We start from the raw sequence: 12,046 nt of genomic DNA on the forward strand, positions 1-12,046 counted from the left end.
CATGCATGATCGCGTTACAGGTCGTGACTGCACAGGCAGTAGGAGGCAGATTAGACGATCGAAATGAATCTCGCCCTTACACATGCTTCGCATAAACGTTACATGCACATAAACGCAGATGTATAGAATATCAACCACACATATTAACTACATACACTTTCGCTATCCAGCTACAACCTCATTACAGGACCGCTTTACCGATCTCCTTAAATGACTCTTTCCAACGATCCACCTCGTCGCAATAGGTTTAGTCGGTTTCCATCATCCCCTTGAATTGCTTCGCGCCTTCCAGGTCATGCAACCAGCTAACTCTGAAATCGGTGAACTGTTCGATTTCAGGTTTGAGGACGGTTCCGTGTAAATCAATATCATCCACAGTACCAACTCTGAGGAACTTCACACCTGGAAAGGCCGAGCCCTGTCGCCACATCAATGTTCCACACGTCGAACAAAAGGCATTTGTCATTGTTTTTCCACTGACCGCCGTTTCATCTTGACCGAAAAGGGTGAGGTTATCTTCTCCTCGGGAGTATCTCGTGTGTGTATCCAAAGTTGTGAAGTTGGTAGCAAACATTGAAGCAGTGACCTTTCTGCAATCTGCACAATTGCACAAGAAAGTGTTCACAAGACCGGGTGCTTTGAGGGGCTATGCAGATCACATTGTCAACGATCCATGGTCTCAACTAGCGTTTGTGGATTCTGACTCACCACGACCATCTGGACTCGTCCGCAAAAACAAGTGGCTGTAGCTTCCTCTTCGTTGGACCAGCCATCATGAGTAAGACCCTTGTGAGGGAACTTTTCGTTGATATTGGGAGCTGGAGTTGACATGTCGGGTGAGTCGGTGTATCTCAAGTAATCGGGAGGTGGAGTGAGTGTGTTATTAATACGTGAGATGTTTTGGGTAGAGGAACTCGCCTCATGCTGTGCTGCACATTTATATATGTGAAAAAGCTGGACTCTGACCAGCGTCGATATGATGCATGTTTCCGCTCCATTATCGGCTTGGTCACGCTTGTTGTTAACCCATTCTGACCGTATATCCCCAATCTTGCTTATTCATGTCGTATTCCATCACAAGAGTCGCACTCTGTTTTACACCGTACCATATCTCCCTTGTCGTCTCACTGACCTGTTAACCTGATTACTTCATGCTCAGGGACGCTTAAAGACATGTGAAGATGTGGAGGAGAGAGATGCGAAAGATTAAGGTGGAGGCCAGGGTGGAGGAAAGAATTGTCACCGCACGATTCTGTTCACACTGACAATGAACATTCAAAAAAAATCATAAGATACTGACATGTCCCTGAGGATGAAGTAAGACAATCAACAACCACTCACAGAGTGTAAGCATCCAAGAAAGTGGAGAAGTCTGGCTTCTATCGTTGGGAATGCCATTGCATGACTGATCACATGTGCGTTAGATGTAGTGCGGGTGTCGTTTGAGTAATGATTGCTCATGATTAATTTGATCAGATATCCACACACAAGGGCATAAGAAACCACATATAAGGAGGACTCATATCAGTCTGGTTCTTCTACCTTCTCATATCTCATATCCCAATCATTGAAGTCGATACATAAGCATTGGGCTTCATCACTGAACTCTTCAGACACATCAAGAGCGTCATAGATATAAAATGTCTTTACCGCAAACTCACCAGGTCTGGCTTCTGAAAACTCGACCTTCTGATAAGTCGATTCCCAACGAATTCGACTTAACCACTCGACGAACCCCCATTGTCGAAGACCTCAAAGATGGCCAAGTTCTGATCAAGAACACTTCTTTCGGTAACGATCCCGCTCAAAGATTGTGGATGGATGGAAGTATCGATCCTGTAAGTATCATGACTCTGCTGAAACACTACAATCGTTGACCTTCCACACAGAAACGACTTTACATAGAGCCCATTCTAGTTGGTGATCCCATTAGGGTATCAGCCATGGGTACAGTAGTTCTATCCAAGTCTGAGAATTGGAAAGAAGGTGACAATGTATATGGTGATGGAGATTGGGCAGAATACTCTGTCCTCAATGATTCAGGACCTTTGACTGGTAAAGAGATGTAAGCCTATTCTGTCAAGCAGCAACCTCTCCCAATCAATCATTCCAATGACCTGTCCTTTTTCCGCACTATAATGCACTCTGTAATTTATGCTTAGTATGGCTTGAATAAGTACTGATGACCTGTAATAGTCTCATTGACGGTCAATCACCCTACATAACGAACTCAATTCTCGGATTGACAGGACAGACAGCATGGGTAGGGGCCTATAAAGAAATGGATCTTAGGCCTGAACATACTCTAGTCGTATCTGGTGCTGCTGGGTAAGTGTTCTCGATGTTATAGGCACTGTCTCAGAGGCTCTTGGGACTGATGGGCAGTTCCGCTTAGTGCCGTCGGCTCTACTTTAGTTCAAATTGCCAAGAAGATCATCGGTGTCAAAAAGGTGATCGGTATCGCTGGTGGGAAAGATAAATGTGACTGGTACGTCAGGTCCACTGTATCCATAACCTTCCTATTGACTGACATCTCTCATAGGGTCAATTCCATCGGTGCCGACGCATGTGTTGACTATAAAGTTGGTAATTTTCACATTGCGAGTGAAATGAAGTTACCTAGCTGATTTTGCTCAACAGGATCCCGATTACCCCAAACATCTCGCTGAGCTTTTACCTGAATACGCCGATCGATTTTTCGATAATGTCGGCGGGGAGATCTTGGACACCATGCTTCCTTTGATCAAAAGACATGGATTCGTATCTGTTTGTGGTGCCATAGCAGGTGAGTCATACTGTTGCGTAATAGCATTTTCAAGGGCGTTCTTTCGGTTGCATTGTACTGTACTGATTGGAATCCCGTTCATGTAGGATATAATGACGACGGATTCAAGTTAAAACATTGGGGTGAATTGATATACAACAGATTCACCATCAAAGGTGAGTTCAATTGATTACCTCAATACACGTATTTTGCATACTGATGGGTGTACATACACAGGGATGCTCATTTTCGATCATGCGGACTCGCTTGATGAAGCCGTTCGGGATCTTACCAAATGGGTTAAAGATGGTACGATAAGTAACACGGAGAGCGAGACGGTAGTGGAAGGGAAATTGGAGCAAGTTCCTGAGATATATAATAAACTTTTCTCGGGTGGTAATAAGGGTAAACTTATCACCAAATTGATCGTCTAGCTTACACAACGATGTTCTCCCGATCGAATTTCCCCTCGTTGACTACTCGTACTGTATACTTTATATTCTTGAAACAAATAAAGAGATTCAATGTAGTAATATAACGACCCGAGAAGCTTTCATCTGTTTGGGAGCGTCAGATACTTGTCGTATATAGCGGGGCGCACACCTATATCCCACGTGATCAGGCCTATCTCACAAGCTATACATGCACACCGAAACCCTCACCTGACATCGGCAGTAAATATCGGTTTATCAGGACAGATTACTACCAACATGTTCCCCCACCCCATCTGATCTCCCGATTGGGTTAGCTTTGTTTCGCTCTCAGTTATGCCGGATATCAGATCGGGATGAAGTTGATTTATCCCGAGCAAATACCGAGGTAAAAGGTGTTCAGAATTGTCAAAATCTATCGGTCTGATCCGTCGCGTATGGACAGCAAACGTCCAGACTCTCGAGCTTTCTCTTCCTGGATCAGACGGGTATCCCAACTGAACGTGTGACAATGTATTTCCTGGCGGAAAGCTGCCTCACCATTGATATTCCTTATTTCTGTTCTCAATCAGTACCTTGGTTTTATACCCTCTGCTGAGTCTGGCGACCTAGATATCCTCCTTACCTTTTGTTCGCTATTGCAAAGATAGCTAGCAGTCGTTCCGATCACCATGGCAACACAATTTCCAACATACGACGATGATAAGATTATGCCTGCAGCTGCAGCTGTCACTGCCATCGGTGATGAAGATGTTGGACCAATGAAGGACGATGTCAGAGTTGATGTCCATACCAATCTTTGTATGTCACAAAGCAATATATCCATGGTCAAAGCTGATACATTGCTCACAGACGATGGTGTCCAAAGGAAAATGGAGCAGAGACATATGCAAATGATCGCCTTGGCAGGTACACTTGGAACCGGTCTATTTTTGGGTTCAGGAAAGACGATCGCGCATGGTGGACCTGTTGGATCTTTACTCGCCTTCATCTTGTGTGGATCTATTGCATACTCGATGTGTGAGTAATACACCATACCATGCCCCAAATTTTACAGACATGAGATTTTATGATGAATTCGAGCTGATCGTTCAATGGTGCATAGTGGTCTCCGTCGGTGAGATGGCAGTTTATGCACCTATTTCAGGAGGTTATATCCATTACATTGAAAGGTGGTTAAACCCTTCAGTGGGATTCGCGGTTGGATGGCAGGTCTGCTTTCAATATTGCTTGTTTTTACCCTCAGAGGTAATTGCTGCTAGTATTCTTATTTCATACTGGGATACTGGTGTGTTATTGCCTTTCAAGCCGTCTCATCCTGCATGGATCCGGTTGACTAATTAAGAGCTCTGTAGCGTTCCCGGTATCGCATCAAGCTGGATACATGGTTGCTTTGATTATTGGTGCCGCTGGGATAGTGAGTCCGAGTTCTGGCTTTGATGTGTGCCCAAGGCTCTTGTTAATGTATGATGTTCCGCCCTTGTCAGAACTTCTTCGGTGTTCGTTGGTTTGGTGAAAGCGAGGTGAGCACATTTGATGGTCCGATTTCATGAAGACCGTTCCAAGTACTGACATCTCTTCTTGACAGTTCATTTTTGCATTTATCAAAAGTCAGTACCCTACCGTAATAATCATGACAATTCTCGCTGACGTCTATGGTTCAATAGTCGCCTTGGTCGTCGGTTTGATCATTGGGGGTATAGTCATTGATCTAGGTGGTGGACCAACTCACGACAGAATTGGATTTCGATATTGGAAGAACCCAGGCGCATTTGCAGAATACCATTCACCTGGTGATTTAGGGAAGTTCTTAGGATTCTTCACCAATCTATTACAAGCTGCGGGATCGTTTTCAGGAATTGAAAGTATCGCTGTTGCAGCCGCTGAAGTCAAGAATCCTCGAGTCGCCTTAACCAAAGCTATTCAAAAGTTATTCTGGAGAATAACAATCTTTTACATCCTGTTAATCTTTGTGGTCGGTTTGTTAGTCCCATACAACGATACATCTTTGCTACAATCAACTGGTACAGCAGCTTCATCGCCTTTCGTCATCGCCTTCCAAAGAGCCGGAGTTAAAGCTTTACCAAGTATAATCAATGCCGCTGTTCTCACTTCAGCTTTCTCAGCTGGAAGTTCTTTGATGTATTCAGTTAGTAGGATGTTGTATGGTTTATCGTTAAGAGGTTACGCTCCCAGACAATTGTCAAAGACAACCAAAGATGGTCTACCAATTGTTTCCCTCTGTATCGTTTCTCTGTTCTTTGGTCTATCGTTCATGACTCTAAGTAAAGGTGCTTCGACTGTACTCAACTGGTTATCAAACTTGAATGCTTTGTAAGTGCTTTTACTTTCCTCTTGCATCTCGTGGAATAACTCAGCTAGCAGATCTTCTCGCTAATACGATTCAATAGGATCGGATTTATTACATGGGGTACAATCGGAGTAACTTATCTCAGGTTCAAAAAAGGTCTCGAAGCTCAAGGAATCGATCGGAAAACGTTACAGTGAGTTATCCTTCACCTTGCATTTCAATGTCGAGACTAATCTGGACAAAATTACCTCATTAGCTACTGGAATCGATTCCAACCTTGGCCTGCATACTGGGTGATCTTTTGGTCGGCCCTCATCATAGTATTCAACGGCTGGGAAGTATTCACCAAAGGTCATTGGAGCCCATCCGATTTCGTCATTGCCTACATCACCATTCCAGTTTTCTCAATTTTGGTCGGCGGATATTGGTTAGTCAAGAGACCGAAACATCTCAAAGTGGAAGAATTAGATATGTACTCCAACATCCCAACGGATGAAGAAGTCTCTTACGAAGAGCCACCTCCCAAGAATTTCGGTGTGAAAGTCGTTAATTTCTTGTTCACTTAGAAGGAGGGATTGGCAAAGAGACGCCTATTGAAGGGGCAATTGTATTCCGCGAGGGCGGAATCGTTTCCAGGAGGGGATCAAGGTTGTTTCGGCTTGTATTTGGGTGGTTTATAGTGGATACTCATAAGGGCTATATAGTTAGCTAAGCTGAATTAGTATGTAACATGCTGATTTGTGGAGGAAAGGTTCGGTAACTATTGGCTGGGGTTGGAAATCGGTTTGATCCGTAGATCGCTTATACATGTATATGACTTGTGATTGGTGTCTAGCTACAATTGATCCACGTCGGTCTACAAAATGAGGTTATTGAGTACAAAATTCCAAATTGCGCTGCATTGTAGTTGTTTAGCGAACCATGGTGGCCCTTACCGGCGATACATTTCTGACAGGTGACATTGCTTGAATGGTGGAGGATACGTTAGAATCGGGCAAATGGTCTGATAAAACCTTCTTCGACTCCCACAGTCCGCATATATGTCTAAACAGGCTCATTATCAGCGTCTGCGTACGGTCTCTATTGGGACATCGTTCAACGAATACGCTCACTTTTTACCATTACCAGCTTTATCTTCACCGACTCTACAATCCCTTGAGCAAAAGGTTAATCCGCATTTTCTGCATTCGGGGAAATTGACACCTTCCACTCCACATACACCACAGGTTACATGTTTTGTCAGACAACTTGACATTTCGGCTGCTGCTAATGCAGGATCTATAGGTGCTATATTTCCAGTAGGCTCGAAAGGGAGTCTGCGACGAGGTGTTGAAGCCGTTGAAGCCATTTTCTCATGCATGGACGCAAGTGTGCCGAAGTGGGGAGACGAAGCGACAGCTCGCAAAGTATTGCTTGGTGAAATGGATAGTCCTTGTTGTCGATTGCTGTGAGATTTGGGAACTAATGTACATTGCGATTGTTGACATACACCGAAATCAGCTTGATCAGAGGCAGATATACTCCATCCATCCAGAGTTGGCCACCGAGTCTCTTCTTCTTCTCGAGCGGAAACTTCAGTCAGATCACACATGGATTGAGCGTGCAATCTCTTCAAGGTAGAGATAGCGCAATCGTTCTCGCTGGGCTGGATCGTGAGTGGCTCAAGCGCAGTATCGGTAATTGAAGATAAGGACGCCATGGATGGCGAGGATTTGAGTGGTGTAGAAACTATCCTTGACATTGATATGGAGGCGTTGGACGACGTGGACATCTTTCGCCGACGATGTGTGTGAGATAGTCCAACGCTCGATGTCCTTCGACTGTGTGATGAAGCCGCAAATAAGGGCTTAGGAGGAGATAGACGTGTCGAGATTTCAGATGAAGCTGTTGGGAAGGGATATCCATCCATGCCGTTCTCGTCTTGAGGTGAGGACGTGATGATGTCCAGACGCTTGGCAGCTTGCCTTATCAAGTCATCAGCGGCATCGAATCCGGTGGGCGTATGTGCGATTACGTTTCGGAAGTGTTTTTCGGCTTCCAGACCATGAGACGTCATGGCAAGCTAGAAAGACTGTGCGTCAGATGTACTTGACATTCGAATTCTTCAGTGGAAATCGTACTCACTATATAATTCGTGACTATATTGACACCTCCTCTCAATTTTTCTGCATTTTTCGAATGCGCAAACGATCCGCTCTTATGGTTCAGTATAGCCAGTCCACCTAATCTGTTCATTACTACACTTCCGAGATACCATACGTTCCTGCCTTTCTCCTTTTCGTTTCGAGGGCGTAAAGCCGCAGGAAGCTTCTGTAAAGCGATAGGTGGGAGAGCTACTGGATCTTGCGACTGAATATGTCCATGTCGATACAACTTTAAGAGTGGTTGCAGCAGATCAAACTATAACCCACGGTGTCAGTCTCTATAGCTCGAATCGAAAGATGAAGCTCACCATTGTTTGTAGAGCATCGAGATCTTCGGCCAAGCCATCGTCGCCATGGTTGAACGGATCTTCCGACAGCCCAACACCTGGAGTCTGTACAAGAGGTGATTCTACTGTCGTTCCTGAACTAGAGCTGGGAAATGATTTAGGTGGACAGAGGGTGGAGACGGAATCTGATAACGTGGAAGCTTCTTCTGTCGGTTCGATCGGTGTCATCGGTCGTGAATTGGATGTTTGCGGTAAAAATCGTTTACCTTTTCCTTTCGGGTCAAATGATAACATTTCCTCGTCCACATATTCTCTTCCTATATTATCTATAGAAGAAGACGACACCATCCTGATAGGTTGAGTTATTGACATTGTATTCCTAGAATCACTTTCTTTGGTTGAAGCTCTATCCATCTCGGATTGTACTATCCATCCTAATCCAAGGACGAACCAAGCCCCAGCTACTCCCATAGCTTTAGCATCTCTCACGGCTCTTTTCCCATCTTTCGGTATTTGCCATCCTGCATCTACCAAATCCACCGTGGGTCTTCTGTATGGAACAGGTCGAGATGGATTTGTAGTCTGTTTAGTGGTATTCGAGCCGAACATTCGATTAAAGACATTTGAAGGCGCTGTATAAGTTGAAAACCTAGACGCCATAGCTTGATTTCCGCCCTCTTCCTCATCATCGTCGCCATCCTGATATGATAACGATGCTCTTCCTTTGCCTTTCGCACCATCCACATGTTGATTGTGTTGATCATGTTCAGTGAAAGCTGACCCTCGAATCAACAGGTTTCCCAGCGCCAGGCAAGCTGCAGGAGAGCAAAAAGGCGGAAGAGCAGCTTGGGTATACAGCCTGATGGCTAAATCCAATTGATGAGCGATCAGAGCAGTCTAGAGCAGTGGTTTCAGCTTATGAGGGATTCCATTCCATTCCAGTATCAAGAGGAACACGCAATCCCACTCACTTGAGCATCCCACATCAAACCCTCTTCGTCCACATCACCTTCTTCGCCTCCGGCATCCTCTTCATCGTCATCATCACCGTCCCCGTCCGTCACATCATCTTCATCCTCATATACATTGACATGACTATCTTTTCCGGACGAGCCGAGTCCTATCAGTCGCGCCAAGTTGGCGAAGGATCCTCTGAAAGGGAGAGAGATACGTGACGAGGCTGAATTTGAAGGAATGGGATTGTGAGTGTGAGCAAGGGAGTGAGTCTGACGAGATGACGAAGCTGGAGTGGTGTCGTCCATGTACGATAGTGGCGTGTTCTGTGAGCCGAGTCCAATGTAAAGAATAATTGGTCTTGTAACCTATGTATACGAATGGAGATGATGGCAAAACAGCTTTAGAATGAATGGAGAGAAATGGGAAAATAGCAGTGTGACTCATCATACAGTGGCAAAATTGATAAATGAATATGGAAAAAGAAAAGGCACGTTTGTGGCTTACAGGATACACTTCTCCTAAATATGTTCTCCTGCCTGTATTTATGTATTGCATGACGAAAGCTGGTCACACTATCAGCGATGCAGATAGGACAGATCCAGCGTCTACAGAGCTTCGAGCTCTCTGGAAAGTTCTCAATATCTCATTCACAATGCAACAACGGTGGCAGCGACAACATCGACATCAGACGTCACAAACCGCAAGGGAAAATGCCAAGACATCCGATTCAGTAGTACGAGATCTAACTATCTATCGCTGATGATTCCCCGACTACTAGTCACATCTCAAACCAAATTGTCCCAAAATCCTACAGTACCGTTATGAGATGGCTCAATACTTGACAGTCCTAATAAACCCGTGACAAGCGAGAAAATCTCCAAGTTTTTGAAGCCTGATTTGATGAGTACAATAAGCAAAACCTCGATACCAATACTGCTTTTCCGTCGCTTGTCGACTCACTCTTCATTATAGGGGGGTCTCGTGATAAGATGACCTCACTAGATGCGCTGCTCTTCAATTGACTAGCGAAAGGCCCTTGTGCAACGAAGATCGCTTGCATTTCGGGAAATGTGTTATCTGAAAGGGCGAAGGAGGGCTATTATTTAGCATCGAATGCCTTCCATTTCAACAGATTGGGCTCACCGTATCCGTGATTACCTTTCGGTCGATAATCACCATCAAATAGCACTTCGTGTTCATGCTACAACAAATTTTGGTCATTGGAAAGTCCGTCACTAGCAGTCATACTAAAGACAACCAAACTCACATGATCGGTTATTGCCCAGCCAAGTGTAGGAACGATGTAAATGGGCGCTATCCTGTGTCCGTGACTGAAATGCCATCTTTCTGGCATCGTATCATGGGTATACCTTGGTGATGGCAAGGAAAATCAGTTGTTCATCGCACTGAGATATCTTTAAAGGGACATTGGCTCACACTGCGAATGTTCCATTGGAGGACTCAGCGGCGTCCAGTAGAAGTTGAAGGTAGTGATCCGTGTCCATTCCTTCCTTGAACCTCAGCCCAACCGAAGGCCAGCCTAGCACGACGATTGAGATTAGGATTGCATTCAGGGAAGCATGAGCACTCACCGTCTTTATGCTCAATAGCATCTACACCTTCATCCCCCAGTATATCGTCCAGATAGATCACTCTATCATTACTAGTCTCCGCCATACCTATCCGGGCCATAGAGGATGAGCATGATCCACTGTACGGCATTCCTCAGATTCGCTGAGCAGCATCAGACTGTAGCTTACCGTGATCGGATACGATGACAACATCTATTGCTCCTTCCAAGTTTCTGTCTTGCAGTCCACTTCTGAGTTCACCAATCATATCGTCACAAAGACTCAAACTGTTGTTCACCCCACCTGACTTTGGTCCGCCTTTATGTCCAGACTGGTCGATTTCGGGAAAGTAAGACGCTATGAATTCTGGCCTATCCTCTATCGGAAGATCGAGATATGATAGTATTTGATGTACCTTATCTGTAGGCTTCATTTTCTGATTACAATAGGAAATAAGCGGCTGCCCTTGCTGTACTTTATTACGGTCCGCACTGTGGATACCTACACGATATGGTACAAAGTACGAAGGAGATATACCTGCTGATGTAATCGGTGGACCTGGCCTTTAAAGTTGTTTCGTCAGCTTACCAGATATATCAAGTGGGACTATGAAACGGAAAGACTCGTACCACATGATAACAGCGCTTTTCCTTTTAGCCCTTTCTACGACGCTCCAAATAGGTTCACCCCACCACCAGTTGGAATCCCAGCTTTTATCTTCTTTCACGTAGACAAATTGGGCACCTTGACTGTCATCACCTTCCAAGCTTTTCACTGGGAATTGGGGATCCCAAAAATCGTTAGCTATGATCCCATGAGATTCAGGATGCAGACCCGTCATTAACGCCCAGTGATTAGGGAAAGTCAACGTTGGGAAAACAGGTTGCATAGATTCTGCTCGAAGTCCCCATTCTGACGTTGATAGTGATAGTAGATTAGGAAGCAGATCATAATGAGAAGATAAATAGGAAGGTCGAAATCCATCCAGCGATATCAACAAGACGGTAGGATGGAAAGGGTGTGTTCCATTCGATAGTGTGGGCGAGCGAGCATTGGCAGAAGAAGAGAAAGTACGTGCCAAGAAGGAGAGGAAGAGGAGCGTAGGAGGTATCGATAAGAGGTAAATTAGTGGTCGCGGAAGCTGGATTTGTGACTCTGTGAGTAGCTGGTCGCTGGGTATTTCGGGCAAGAGATGGGAGTCAACTTACTGAAAATCCAGATATGTTTATCCACCCTTGTCTCCTTTTTCCATCATTTACACCCATGCTCTCAAACGTGGCACGATCTTTTGAGCGACCCAGAAGCCCTTCACGTTCTTGAGATAGCTCATACCCATCATTCTCTGACCCATCATGCTGTGCGTCTCGTGGTGGGTAAATGATCAAATCGTCGTCTTCCGAGCTTGAATCACTGAACCTTGAATACGCACTTGCTTCCGTTGAATGTGGTGTGACTTTTAGCTTGCCTTTAGCTTTGGGTGATATCGGCATCACAGCGGTGTCCAACAGCTGTCTTCACCAACACCCCTCTACGATTGATATCCTATCTCTTCATGGCATTGACTGTAAAAGTGTAATCCTT

At 45.0% G+C, this 12,046-nt stretch overlaps 5 protein-coding genes across 5 annotated transcripts; 2 read left to right on the forward strand and 3 right to left on the reverse strand.

The window, feature by feature from the left end:
* Positions 1–247: 247 nt before the first annotated feature.
* Positions 248–831, reverse strand: IL334_002976 (uncharacterized protein; the record flags this gene model as incomplete). The annotated part of the gene is made up of 2 exons (XM_062934714.1): positions 248–646; positions 709–831. 2 exons carry the CDS (start codon positions 829–831, stop codon positions 248–250), a joined length of 522 nt encoding a protein of 173 aa, XP_062790765.1.
* An 809-nt stretch (positions 832–1,640) lies between these two features.
* IL334_002977 (uncharacterized protein) lies at positions 1,641–3,198 on the forward strand (the record flags this gene model as incomplete). The annotated part of the gene is made up of 8 exons (XM_062934715.1): positions 1,641–1,838; positions 1,890–2,065; positions 2,197–2,328; positions 2,396–2,488; positions 2,543–2,582; positions 2,641–2,785; positions 2,872–2,940; positions 3,002–3,198. 8 exons carry the CDS (start codon positions 1,641–1,643, stop codon positions 3,196–3,198), a joined length of 1,050 nt encoding a protein of 349 aa, XP_062790766.1.
* A 668-nt stretch (positions 3,199–3,866) lies between these two features.
* IL334_002978 (uncharacterized protein) lies at positions 3,867–6,072 on the forward strand (the record flags this gene model as incomplete). Its single annotated transcript, XM_062934716.1, has 9 exons — positions 3,867–3,996; positions 4,048–4,215; positions 4,301–4,483; positions 4,551–4,612; positions 4,683–4,718; positions 4,784–4,805; positions 4,863–5,529; positions 5,607–5,699; positions 5,763–6,072. 9 exons carry the CDS (start codon positions 3,867–3,869, stop codon positions 6,070–6,072), a joined length of 1,671 nt encoding a protein of 556 aa, XP_062790767.1.
* Positions 6,073–6,341: 269 nt separating this feature from the next.
* IL334_002979 (uncharacterized protein) lies at positions 6,342–9,199 on the reverse strand (the record flags this gene model as incomplete). Its single annotated transcript, XM_062934717.1, has 6 exons — positions 6,342–6,362; positions 6,442–6,550; positions 6,619–7,568; positions 7,631–7,906; positions 7,959–8,834; positions 8,909–9,199. 6 exons carry the CDS (start codon positions 9,197–9,199, stop codon positions 6,342–6,344), a joined length of 2,523 nt encoding a protein of 840 aa, XP_062790768.1.
* Positions 9,200–9,679: 480 nt separating this feature from the next.
* IL334_002980 (uncharacterized protein) lies at positions 9,680–11,955 on the reverse strand (the record flags this gene model as incomplete). Its single annotated transcript, XM_062934718.1, has 10 exons — positions 9,680–9,786; positions 9,855–9,971; positions 10,038–10,095; positions 10,162–10,264; positions 10,332–10,434; positions 10,487–10,573; positions 10,655–10,901; positions 10,971–11,028; positions 11,095–11,606; positions 11,674–11,955. 10 exons carry the CDS (start codon positions 11,953–11,955, stop codon positions 9,680–9,682), a joined length of 1,674 nt encoding a protein of 557 aa, XP_062790769.1.
* Between the last annotated feature and the right edge of the window lie 91 nt (positions 11,956–12,046).

This window comes from Kwoniella shivajii, chromosome 3, assembly GCF_035658355.1.
Source record: "Kwoniella shivajii chromosome 3, complete sequence".
In the NCBI taxonomy this organism is placed as follows: Eukaryota; Fungi; Basidiomycota; class Tremellomycetes; order Tremellales; family Cryptococcaceae; genus Kwoniella; species Kwoniella shivajii.